Consider the following 11,654-nt stretch of genomic DNA (forward strand, 5'->3'; position numbering starts at 1 on the left):
GTGGGTGTAGCCGTAGCATTCACAAGTAGCCAGATAGTGTTAGAGTGTTGTAAGTCTGCGGGTGTAGCCGTAGCATTCACGAGCAGGCAGACAGTGATAGAGTGTTGTAAGTCTGCGGGTGTAGCCGTAGCATTCACTAGGTTGGTAGATAGCGTGAGTGCGTTGTTAGAACGCGGAAAGAACAGTAGTACCCACCAGTTCGGGTGTAGCAGTGAGGAAATGGAAATCCACGGATTGGATTTTGGAATTTCCCAGACGGATTAGACCTGGTTAAGCCAGTGATAAGATTGTAGAAGCGCCACTACAGAGATGAGAGCAAGGAAGCAGTGGACTGCTTAAGGTCATTTATGACATGAGGCTACCAATGGTCATGTAGCAATCGCTTTTAGCCTTGGGTTTGGTGACGTCAAGATTCGACGTATGGACTCGATCAGTTAGATCAGAAAGTTATTAGAGCCTCAGTGGCATGGTAACTAGTGGCAACTAGTTCTAGAGAAGGAATTTGTTCAGAAGTCGTGTGAGGCGACTAAGTGGGAGTCCTTTGGCTCCGCAACCGGGCCGGAACCCGATACTTTAGATAATTGGCGAATCAGTTGAGACCGGGAAGGCCTAGATAGATTTCGGGAAGCAGCCATGTGGCAACATACTGCTTCAGGCAGTTCAGTGTTCATACAGTTTCAGTGTTTGGGTAGTGTTAGTAATTGTGTTTAGGTTGCAAGTGCGGGCAGAATAGCTGGTTGAAATGGATAGTGACAAGTCACTCACAGTGGAAATAGCTGAGCATTGGCCAAGTATAAGTGAATCACAGGGATAATGGAGTTGTGATTCTGTTTTTCTAGTGGGATCCTTGAGTTATCAGGAGATGGGTAGGCAGCTGAGAGACAAGAGGACTGGATTCGGCAATAATGACCTAGTATGAGTGGTCTGTCAGGGATGCAGAGCATCTCGAGACATCAGAATCTAAAGGAAGTAGATGTGAACTTGTTGCGAGGGATTAGTTCGCCTGCAGATGTTAGGGCTTTGTGATGATTGGTCACAGCTACCCTGAGAAGGTTAGGGTGCGCCCAGGATGGTGACCATGTTACTTGAGTGGTCAGCGTGTAAGGTATGATAAGGAGTGATTTTAAGGACGAAATCTAATTTAAGTAGTTGAGAGTTGTAACACCCCGTTTATAAAATAAATAAATAAATGTATAGAAGCCCTAAAATGGCGAGGCGTTAGTTTCGAGGAGTTAAAAGTCATAATTACAGAAGTCAGGGTGCGTTTGGTAATTAATGGACTTAAATTGAAGATATTTGAAGGCTTAAGGGTTTATTGGTAATTTAGGGATCTATTATGAAAGAAATTTATGGGACCAGGGCTTAAAAGGTAAGTTTTGGTTTTGGTTGTAAAGATTTCTGAAGGCAGGGTTAAAAGTGTAAAATAGGGACTTAGATGGAAAGGAATAAGAGAAGGAGGGGCTGGAATTGCATATTATGGGTAGTTTTGAAGTAACCGGGTATATAAACTCGTCACTCTTCGGGAACCCTAACCCTAGGAGCCCTTAGCAGCCGCAACCTCCCTTATATCCCCTCCGTCGATCGCCACCTTCCCTTCTAGACTTCCGGCGCCGCACCATCATCACCGTGGAGATCGGAAACCACCGCCGTGACGAGCACTGCTGGACTTAGCTTCATAACCGGTGGGAGTTGCCCACCCTCGCCGCCGCTGTTAGAACCTTACGACCACCAAGGATCGGCGCCACCGTCCCGCTGCTACGTTGTCGCTGCTATTTCGCCACCCCAAACGCCACAACCGCTGCCTGTGACGTTGTGGGCTCCAACAGTCGAGAATTGGGGACAAGTTTTAGGCCGCTATCGGTGTCAAGTTGTTGGTGTGCCGCCGATTATGTGTTGCCGCCGCTACTAGCCACCAATGTTGTCACTCCCCTTGACGTGCTTTAGGATCCCTGGCGACGTTTGTGTATGTGTTACATTGCTGTCATCGGAAAAGGGCTTGTGAGGACCGCCCCTCGCTAGGTGTTGTTGCCTGCCGCTGCCATTAGCATCTCCGCCGCCTTGAGCCGCCGGTGGGTGGCTGGGGAGTCGTTTTGTGACCATTCAGCGGGTGTGTGAGCATGTATTTCTGATTAGTGCACGTTTTGTCTAGCCGGAAAGTCGGGGTTAACCACCACCACCACCGTGAGGTGGTGGCTGCCGCCAAGCGCCACCGTCGGCCACCATGGTGTGGCTGTGTGTGTGTGTTAGTTAGTGTGGGTTAGTGTGTGTGTGTGTTTATGTTTGGATTAAACATTGTAATTGTAATTAGCTTTGGTTAATAATAAAAATAATGATAACCACCACCGTAAGGTGGTGGCCGCCGCCGTGAGCCGCCATTGACCACCACTAACCGAGGTGGTAGTGGGTGGTGCCCCACAAGCAAAACCCTAATGGGCTTAAGGATTAGTTTTGGGCCTATTGGGCCATGTTTGGGCGAAAAACCCTAATTAGGGTTTAGAAAACCCTAATTGTGAGTATTTGGGCCTTGGACTTTTTTAGACCCACCTTTGGGCCATGGGGATTGGATGGTGTATCAAGCCCAACTACACCATATGATTTATCTAGAAGAGAGATGGACTTAATGGATTAAGTCCTTAATGGGTTAAGTAAGAAACACTTAATCCTAATCGTCATTTTATGTGAAACCCTAGTTTCACTTGGGCTTTGTGTTGGCCCATCCAAGAATAATCAAATGGACTAGAGTAATTAGTTGGGCTTTAGGGTAAGGCCCATATGAAGGAATGGGCCCAATTTGGAAAATTGGGCCATAGATGGGCCATAGTTTGGGCCTAGATGGTTGTATGATATTGGGCCCTTAGAATGAGACATGTTGGACTGGACTGAATAATTGGGCCTTAAGGGAAGTCCATGTAGAGGTTTGGGCCCAATTTGGAAAATTGGGCCATAGTTGGGCCTTGGTCCATTATGAGACTTTTGGGCCTTTGGTTTGGGCCTTGAGCTGGAGTCAAGCTAAGATAGGGGTAAAGTAGACTTTTAACCAAGTATGGACTTATGGTTATGAGTTGGAACCCAATTATTAATTGGGTGTTATTTTAGTATTGACAGTTCGGGAATTTGTCATCCAGCAACTGGGGTTGAGTCTGCGGGACTTCAGCAATGTGGGGTTATGTCTTCGGGACTTCAGCAGTGTGAGGTGAGTTTCCTTTCAGTAGGAACGGGTCTACGGCCACAATGCCGACCCGTTTAAGTTAGCAGTAGTTCTGAACTTTAGTCTGATGTAGTAGTTCGGTATGCTTGGTGTCTTTGTGATACAGGCATGGTATGTGTTATGTGTTCCGGACTATGGTCCGATGCAGTATGCAGTATATGTGTTCATATTATATGCCATGATCATGTTATGCTATGTTCAACCAGTTCCGGACTTCGGTCCGATGCAGTAAGTTCAGTGTGTTCGATGTCTTTGTGATTCAAGCATGACTTTGTGTTATGTGTTCCGGACTTCGGTCCGATGCAGAATGCAGTATATGTGTTTATGCTAGTAGTTATGATTATGCTATGCTATGTTCAATCAGTTTCCGAACTTCGGTCCGACGCAGAGGGCAAGGCCCTGGTTAGTTCCGGACTTCGGTCCGATGCAGTTCCGGACTTCGGTCCGATGCAGAGGGCAAGGCCCTGGTTAGTTCTGGACTTCGGTCCGATGCAGTTCCGGACTTCGGTCCGATGCAGAGGGCAAGGCCCTGGTTAGTTTTGGACTTTGGTCCGATGCAGTTTCCGGACCTCGGTCCGATGCAGCGGGCGAGGCCCAGTATGTGCTTTATATGTTATTGTATGGTATATGGTAGTTGGGGAGACTCACTAAGCTTCGTGCTTACGGTTTTCAGTTTTGGTTTCAGGTACTCAGTTTTCAAAAGAGGAGCTCGAAAAGATTGCAGTGCACACACCATTTGTTCAGCCTGAGATGTTTATACTTTGATATACATGACAATTGTTATATTATTCTGAGATACATTGTTGTGATTCTTCTACGACGTATGATGACTATGGTTTTATTACTGATTTAAAACGAAATTTTCAGACTGTATTTTTGGGATGTTACAATTTTTGTGCAATATTAGAGTATGGTAGAGTTTCCAATTGATAGAGTACGTAGTTCATCATCTAATTCGATTACTTTGAATTCTTTGTTTTCATGGAACAGGTCCTTAATGGATGTCCAAACATCAGCAGCAGTTGAACCGGGTTGGAGGATTGTTTGGAGAAGAGGTTGAGTCAGGGTCCCGTAAAGCCATTGCTTGACCACATTGTCAATGGTTTCCCACTCTGGATCAGTAGTAGGATCGATAATGGGGGTTGAGGAAGGAGTAGCAGGTGGTTCGAGATGGTGAAAAACCTTGTAACCCTTGCAGTGAATGGTGAACAATTCCTTCGAAGAGTCGTAATTGAGGCGATACAGTATTAGAGGTACATAAGACTTAATGTTTGTTATGCCATAGATTTTGTCTGTGAGTTTGATAGAAGCAGGAGGAGTAGTGGCTTTGTCGCCTGTCATGATGAGATTAGAGGCTGCAGTGACAGGGGGAAGAAACAACGAGAAAGAGAAGACGATAGGAGAAATATGTTGCAGGATCGGTTAGGGTTTAACCCTCTGATACCATGTTGTAATCAATATTTTCCCATAAATCGGTATGCCTCTCATTCAATACTATATACATAATACATGTACATGTTGGGGCTAGATACGTATATGTGGATTGCTTATACAATGGGCCTACAACTTAGAAATACAAATACACAAAACATACGTATATAAAATACGTCTAACATTCAAATCCTAAAAACACCTAAACAAGCAAAAGTTAGTTATTTAAAATAGATTAATGCTAAATAATTGTTAATAATCTAGTCAACTGCCATAAATATTTAAAGATTAAAACATATTAATGCTAAATAATTATAAACTTAAATTCTTATAACAACTACAGAAGTATAAAGTTGAAGTTTTACGCATAATCAACCTGAGACAACCAAATAGGTTTGATGAAAAAATAATTTATACTGTTGTTAGGCTGAACGTTATACATACAACGAAGGAGTCTGTGGCGTATGTGGCCGTGGATCACAATCGTGCACACCGTCCCGGTGTATCGTCGTGAGTCGTGGTCATGGCTATTCGTGGTGACTATGACGGAGGCGGGCGACCAATGACATTTTGAGGCTTGCATTCGACCGTTCAATGGTCATTTTTTGTAGTTTTTAATTTCTTTAATTTTTTTTAATACAAATTCAATACCTATATAAAAACAATAAAACCCTCACTTATCATCAAATTTTACACTTATCATCAAATTTTACACTCTCATTCTCTAAACCAAAAAACACATGAATTTCTTTAAAAATTTTGACTCGGGTGATGACGGAGAATTCATCTCGACCTTCTTCAATGTTGTGCAACACTTTCACGATGAAGCAAGTTCGAATGTTGTGCGTTCGAGAGAGGTCATCAATCGTAATCGCCAAACCGCACATGGCTTATTGGTACATGATTACTTTGCCGATAATTGTCTTTACAATGATGACTCGTTCGAACGTCGTTTCCGTGTAAATAAGGATATATTTTTACGTATTAGTAATGCTTTAGAGACCCATTATGATTTTTTCAAACAAAAACCCGATGCTAGAGGAAGAATGAGTTTTAATAGTATACAAAAATGTGCGGCTGTGCTTAGGTATTTGGGATATGGTATAACATTTGATGCATTCGACGAGTACTTGAAAGTATTTGAGAGGACCACAATTGATTGTGTAGATTGGTTTTGTGCATGTGTATATGAGGTTTTTTTACCAACAATATTTGCATAAACCTAATCTACGTGATATTGAGAGATTATATTCGGCTCATGAACAGAGACATGGATTTCCGGGTATGCTTGGCAGTCTAGATTGTACACATGTGGCTTGGGAAAAATGTCCAATTGCATGACGTGGTCAATTCACTCGGGGAGATATAGGTGAACCAAGTATAATCCTAGAAGTTGTTGCATCTTAGGATTTGTGGATTTGACATTCGTTTTTTGGAGTTGTGGGGCCTAACAAGGACATTAATGTTCTTGGCCAGAGTCCCATTTTCAACGATATTTGGACCGACAAAACACCAGATATGTCGTTCACGGTGAACGGGCATTCGTACAAATATTGTTACTACCTTTATGATGGGATATACCCGGATTATTCTACACTTATGAAGGCATACTCAGTTCCTTGAAGTGAAAAGGCAAAGTTGTTCCCAAAAAGGCAGGAATCGGCGAGAAAAGATATCAAGAGGACATTTGGAGTCCTCAAGTAGACATGACATGTAGTGAAATATGCTACACGACTTTGGGATAATGATATGATTAAACGAATGGTCCAAGCATGTATTATAATGCATAATATGATCATTGAAGATCAAGGTCAAGCGATTTGCACGTATGACCTGGATGACATAGTCATCCCGATTGAAGAGTTTTCACCTGGAATGACTGAATTTTTAGCACGGGTTGTTGAAATTCATAACAATGAAACGTGTTTCAATCTTCTAGAATATGTTGCAGATCATTTGTACCAATTCAACATGAACGAATATTAGTTTTTTTATTGGTTTTTTTATTCTAGTTTTTTAAGTAAATGTAGTTTTTAAATTAATGTAATGTTTCTTTATTGAATAAAAAACTAATTAAAAAAATTTCTATGTTTTTTTTTTGTATTTAAAATTTTTATTTTTATTGTATTTTTTGAATTAAAAAAATATAAAAAATGATGTGGAGTGGAGTTGTAGTTGTGAGTATCCCATATGTTTAGGGGTAGCTAGTTTTTGATGATGTGGCACCCACGACTATAGTGGTCAGTGGTAGATGGTAGGTATAACAGTTGGTTTTACTGTATAATGAATGTAAAAAGTTAATGAAAATTCTAAAAATAATGTGATCAAAAGTAAAGTCATAGAATAGATTGTGTTCTTATTGGTTAGTTCACAAAAGCATTATGTAGTCTGTCCTACTAAATAGAAACTTTTACAATAAAGGTGAGCAAGAAAGGGTCTCAAAATGATTAAAATAAAATATAATAATATGAACTTTTAGACTAAAATATACAAAACTAGTCACGATTACAACTTACATTAATCTAAGATGTCACCCACCACCTTTTGTTTTGAAACGGCAAATATTATTAATAAAAATAAAAACCCTCGACTAGTAAGTAACTATCAAGGGATAAAGACAAGCAACAAAAACAGAGTATAAAAGTTATCAAATACAAAAAGGCGATGATGACCACTCTACCCATGAATAGATACCACCTTTACCCCTACATTTAACCCACATATATAAAATTAATTTGATTTGCTCTACACCATACGAAGGACTAATGAACACCTGATTGAACATCTGATCGTTACGATATTTCCATAGATTCCAAACTAGACCATAGCAAATGGTATGGAACCGAGCTTTCATTTTAGGCCTCCTCCCCCAATTTGCAGCAAATCTGAGTAGTTCGTCAATGCTATTGAATGACTGATTCTGTATGCCGCACCAATTGAAGGTTTTATCCCTCACATTTTTTGCAAACGGACATCTTACCAAAATATGATCAGCATCTTCTTCTACGTTTATGCATGCACCACACATAGTAGTTTGAATCTTGATACCTCTAGCTCTCAGGCCTGTCATTGAAGCAATCCTCTGTTGAATTGCTCGCCACAAGAAGCAGTTAACCTTGATTGGGACTTCCTTGCTCCATTTGATTGTGGGAATATTTTGAGTTATTCCAGATTGGCCATCAACTTTCCACCTTAGATCACATACTTTGAAAGCTCCATATTTATCCAAGGAGGACTCCCACGTGTCAGATCTATTAACCAGCTGTACTGAAGATAGATCGTTTCGGAGGTTATTGAGCTCTGAAGTTAGACCTGCTTCGTGAGGACATGACCGCCAATGACCTGCAAAAAAACCTTCAAAAAATATGTCAGCCACTGTACACTTTTTCCTAGTATCAAGAGCATAGAGAGAAGGATATTTGATTTTTAACGTCGTCGAACCAATCCATTTGTCTATCCAGAATAAGGTATTGACACCAGATTTAACCTTTAGTTTGAATGTCATCGAGTTCAACCCCATTTTTTTGTAGGTCCTTTTTTGTCGCCACAATGTTGTTCCATACCCCACTGATCTTTCTATTAGCCATATAATTATGAGGGTTATCATATAGATTATGGATGCTTTTTATGACCCTGCCCCATAGTACGTCTCCATCTACTTTCAAACGCCACCACCACTTAACAATTAGGCCGATGTTTAATGCTCTGATTGACCCCACACCCAACCCAACCTCTGATTTTGGAGTAATGACTTTATCTCATGAACCCAGTGGATCTTCTTTTTGTCTTCTGTTTCCCCCCACAAAAACTTTCTTCGTATTCGTTCCAATGTCTTTGTGACAGCGATGGGTGCGATGAATAAGGAAAAAAAATAAGTGGGTAACCGAAGTGATCAGTGTCAATCTCCCACCAAATGACAAAGTCTTAGACTTCCAGGAGGACAGTTTGGCTGAAAATTTATCAATAATCGGTTTCCAATTTTTCATAAGATTCATATTTGCTCCCACAGGTACCCCAAGATACGTAAAGGGAAAGGAACCCACTTCACAACCAAGGATGTTGGCCCAATTCAAGGTTTCATTTGCTGATGCACCAATTCCAATTACTCTTGATTTGTGAAAATTTACCTTTAATCCGGAAGCAGCGTGAAAACACCTTAAGATCCGAGCCAAGTTTTTGAGATTGGATCTAGATCACTCACCCACAAACAATGCATCATCAGTGTAAAACATATGAGTGAGAATGGGCCCATTATTGGGTAATTGAACACCGTTAAAGATCCCTTTATCTCTAGCCTCCATCAAAGCCGTGTTGAGTCCTTCCATTGCTATGATAAAGAGGAACGGGGAAAGAGGATCACCTTGACGAACACCTTTTGAGATCTCGAACTCATCAGTCGGAGAATCATTGATGATAACAAAGGCACGAGAAGAATGTAAGCATCCACGAATCCAAATCCTCCATTTATTCCCAAAACTCATTTGTTCGAGAATAGAATCAAGATAACCCCAGAATTTTCTTTTTCACTCTCTTAGCCCATGAGTGTAGCTCATTGATCACCAACGGACCATCAAGAATGTTCCTACCTTCAACATATGCAGACTGGACGTCACCAATGACCTTGTCTATGACCTTTTTGAGGCGTGTAGCTAAAATCTTCGAGATAATTTTGTACATACAACGAATGAGGCTGATAGGACGGAAGTCGGATAGAGAGGAAGGGTCTTTTACCTTGGGTACAAGCGATATGAATGACGAATTGCACCCCCTGGAAATGGTTCCAAATTTGTAGAAAGTGAAAAACGAAGTTCATCACATCGCACTTCAGAGTATCCCAATATGTTATGATGAATTTAAACGTGAATCCATCAGGTCCAGGTGCTTTCTCACCACCACACGCCCATACTGCAGCTTTCACTTCTTCAAGACTAAATGGTGCTTCTAACTTAATTGCATCCATCATGGAGATTGATTTCAGGAATGGGCTAGTGAACTTGGGCCTTGAAACGTGAGTCTCAGTGAATTTATTTTTGAAGAATCGTAGAGCTTCACCCTTGACTTCAGCCACAAAAGTAGTCCATCTGCCGTTTACCATCAGCCCGTTGATCTTGTTCCTTCTACTTTTTCCATTTATAGCCATGAAAGAACTTAGTGTTTTCATCTCCCTCCACAGTCCATTTGACTCGAGATTTCTGTTTCAGGTCTAGTATCGCTATTTTTTCTAATTCTAGGATTCTTTGAAGTCCTTGACTGCGCGTCGCGAGCTCAGTCTCAGTTAGCTGTCTAAATTCCGCCAACCTTTCGAGTTGTGTAACATCATCTTTGATTCGTAGTATTTCTTGATTTTCTGTCTTATCTGATTGCTTCTTCCATTTTTTTATCTCCCCTTTCAGATACCTGAGTTTGGCAGCCAAATACGAGTGTGGACTACCATACCCTATAAAGATTTCCCGCGCCATATGAACTGTATTATAAAATCCAGCCTTCAGAATCCATGAGTTGAATAGTTTAAATGGAGGTGGTCCAAAGTCAGTGTCTTGGGATATCAAGGTTATCGGGCTGTGATCTGACAGTTCACGGGTATGTGCAGTGGCCACAATTGATGGGAAGGCATTAAGAAAGTTTGCACATGCGAGGAACATTTCTAATTTACTAAGTTTAGCACCTACTCTAGCCATAAATGTGAATTTCTCGCCACCCATGCTAAAGTCTCTAAGCTCCGCGTCTAGAATGAATTTGTTGAAGGCGGATGCACTCGCCGGGCAAAATATAGAGTTGAATCTTTCATCTCTCCTCCTAACTGCATTGAAGTCACCAAATAAAACCCAATTGCATGGTTTTGATCTTTTAATTGATTTCAGATTCCACCATAAGATTTTTTGATCACCAATGTCATGTGGCCCATAAATATTAGCAAGAATCGTATCTCCATTGATGCCAATCTAAGTTCCAACGATAATGATAATCTGATTAGATTTTATTACTTCTTTTTTCTGAAAACAGTTAATGTTCCATATTGAGACTAACCCTCCAGATCTCCCGTCTGAGTCAACACCTTCATAATCATAATCTTGATCTCTCCAACAAGCAGCTATGTCTAAGTTTTCATGATGAGTCAATTGTGTTTCTTGAAGCCCTATGAAATTAGATTTGTGGAAAATTCGTAGCTTCCTCACCCAATTCACTTTTACATCCACCCCAATGCCTCTTACATTCAGGGACAAGCAATTCATTGGATACGTTGTTGCTCACCGGTAATTCCAAGCGTTTCCGCAAGAATTCCATTACTCACATCAATTTGGAATCCGATTGTAGCCCCAATCTCTACTGTTTGCTCGATTTCGTTTAGGTGGGAGTCCGATGTACTAGTTTCAGGTATATCCTTTGGTTTCAAATTGGTTGAATTCATGTTCAAGTTTAAGTCAAGGCTAGTTGATGTGGGATTGTCTAGATTTAACCGAGACCCAAAAGTGGTTTCAGCGTTTGTTTGTGTGTGGCCCAAATTAAAATGGAACGAAGGGGTTTGATGTGTGCATAGGCGCACATTATCCCACTTACGTTTTTTTAGGTTTAGGACTACCACCATTTGAATCACGATCAAATGCTCAGAAGTAAACGAGAATATAGGAGTGCCATTATTTGTTGGGAATGGCCCAAAACACCCAAGGGGGACCAAATTTTCAACTGGCCCAAGGATAGGATTTTTCTCAGGCCCAAAAGATGAATTAGGGCCCATAAGGGAAACGATGGGAGCTTTAGTTGACGGTGATGCAGGGACTGTGGAATTGGGGATTTCAACCGACTCCAATACTTTGGGAGGGGCGACGACATTAACTGTAGGATCGATAGTTGCACCCAACGGTTCATCAGCGTGAGAGTCACTTACCGGCGCCGGCTTCGTTTTGCCAGAATTGGTCTGAGCTTCCGTCGTTGGTTCCATTCCCATGAAACCCTGAGTTTGATCAGGTCGGAATTCGCCTTCTTCCGGTTCGTTTTCTTCTCCATCCATCGATGT

At 41.3% G+C, this 11,654-nt stretch overlaps 2 protein-coding genes across 2 annotated transcripts; both read right to left on the reverse strand.

Moving 5' to 3' along the window:
- Positions 1-4,111: 4,111 nt before the first annotated feature.
- On the reverse strand, positions 4,112-4,549 carry LOC145105488 (uncharacterized). The gene has a single exon (XM_079042582.1). It carries the CDS (start codon positions 4,547-4,549, stop codon positions 4,112-4,114), a length of 438 nt encoding a protein of 145 aa, XP_078898708.1.
- A 5,207-nt stretch (positions 4,550-9,756) lies between these two features.
- Positions 9,757-10,872, reverse strand: LOC145105490 (uncharacterized). Its single transcript, XM_079042583.1, has 2 exons — positions 10,624-10,872; positions 9,757-10,581 (listed from the first exon to the last, which is right to left on the reverse strand). Exons 1-2 carry the CDS (start codon positions 10,870-10,872, stop codon positions 9,757-9,759), a joined length of 1,074 nt encoding a protein of 357 aa, XP_078898709.1.
- Between the last annotated feature and the right edge of the window lie 782 nt (positions 10,873-11,654).

This window comes from Lactuca virosa, chromosome 4 (genome assembly GCF_052849685.1).
Source record: "Lactuca virosa cultivar CGN04683 chromosome 4, Lactuca_virosa_CGN04683_v6, whole genome shotgun sequence".
Taxonomy (NCBI): Eukaryota; Viridiplantae; Streptophyta; class Magnoliopsida; order Asterales; family Asteraceae; genus Lactuca; species Lactuca virosa.

Bases quoted from the DNA above. Each gene is read 5' to 3' on its own strand.
- LOC145105488 (XM_079042582.1), bottom strand. From the start codon at position 4,549: ATGACAGGCGACAAAGCCACTACTCCTCCTGCTTCTATCAAACTCACA.
- LOC145105490 (XM_079042583.1), bottom strand. From the start codon at position 10,872: ATGAATTGCTTGTCCCTGAATGTAAGAGGCATTGGGGTGGATGTAAAA. The intron at 10,582-10,623 runs GTAATAAAATCT...GTTGGAACTTAG, and splicing joins ACTGTTTTCAGAAAAAAGAA to ATTGGCATCAATGGAGATAC.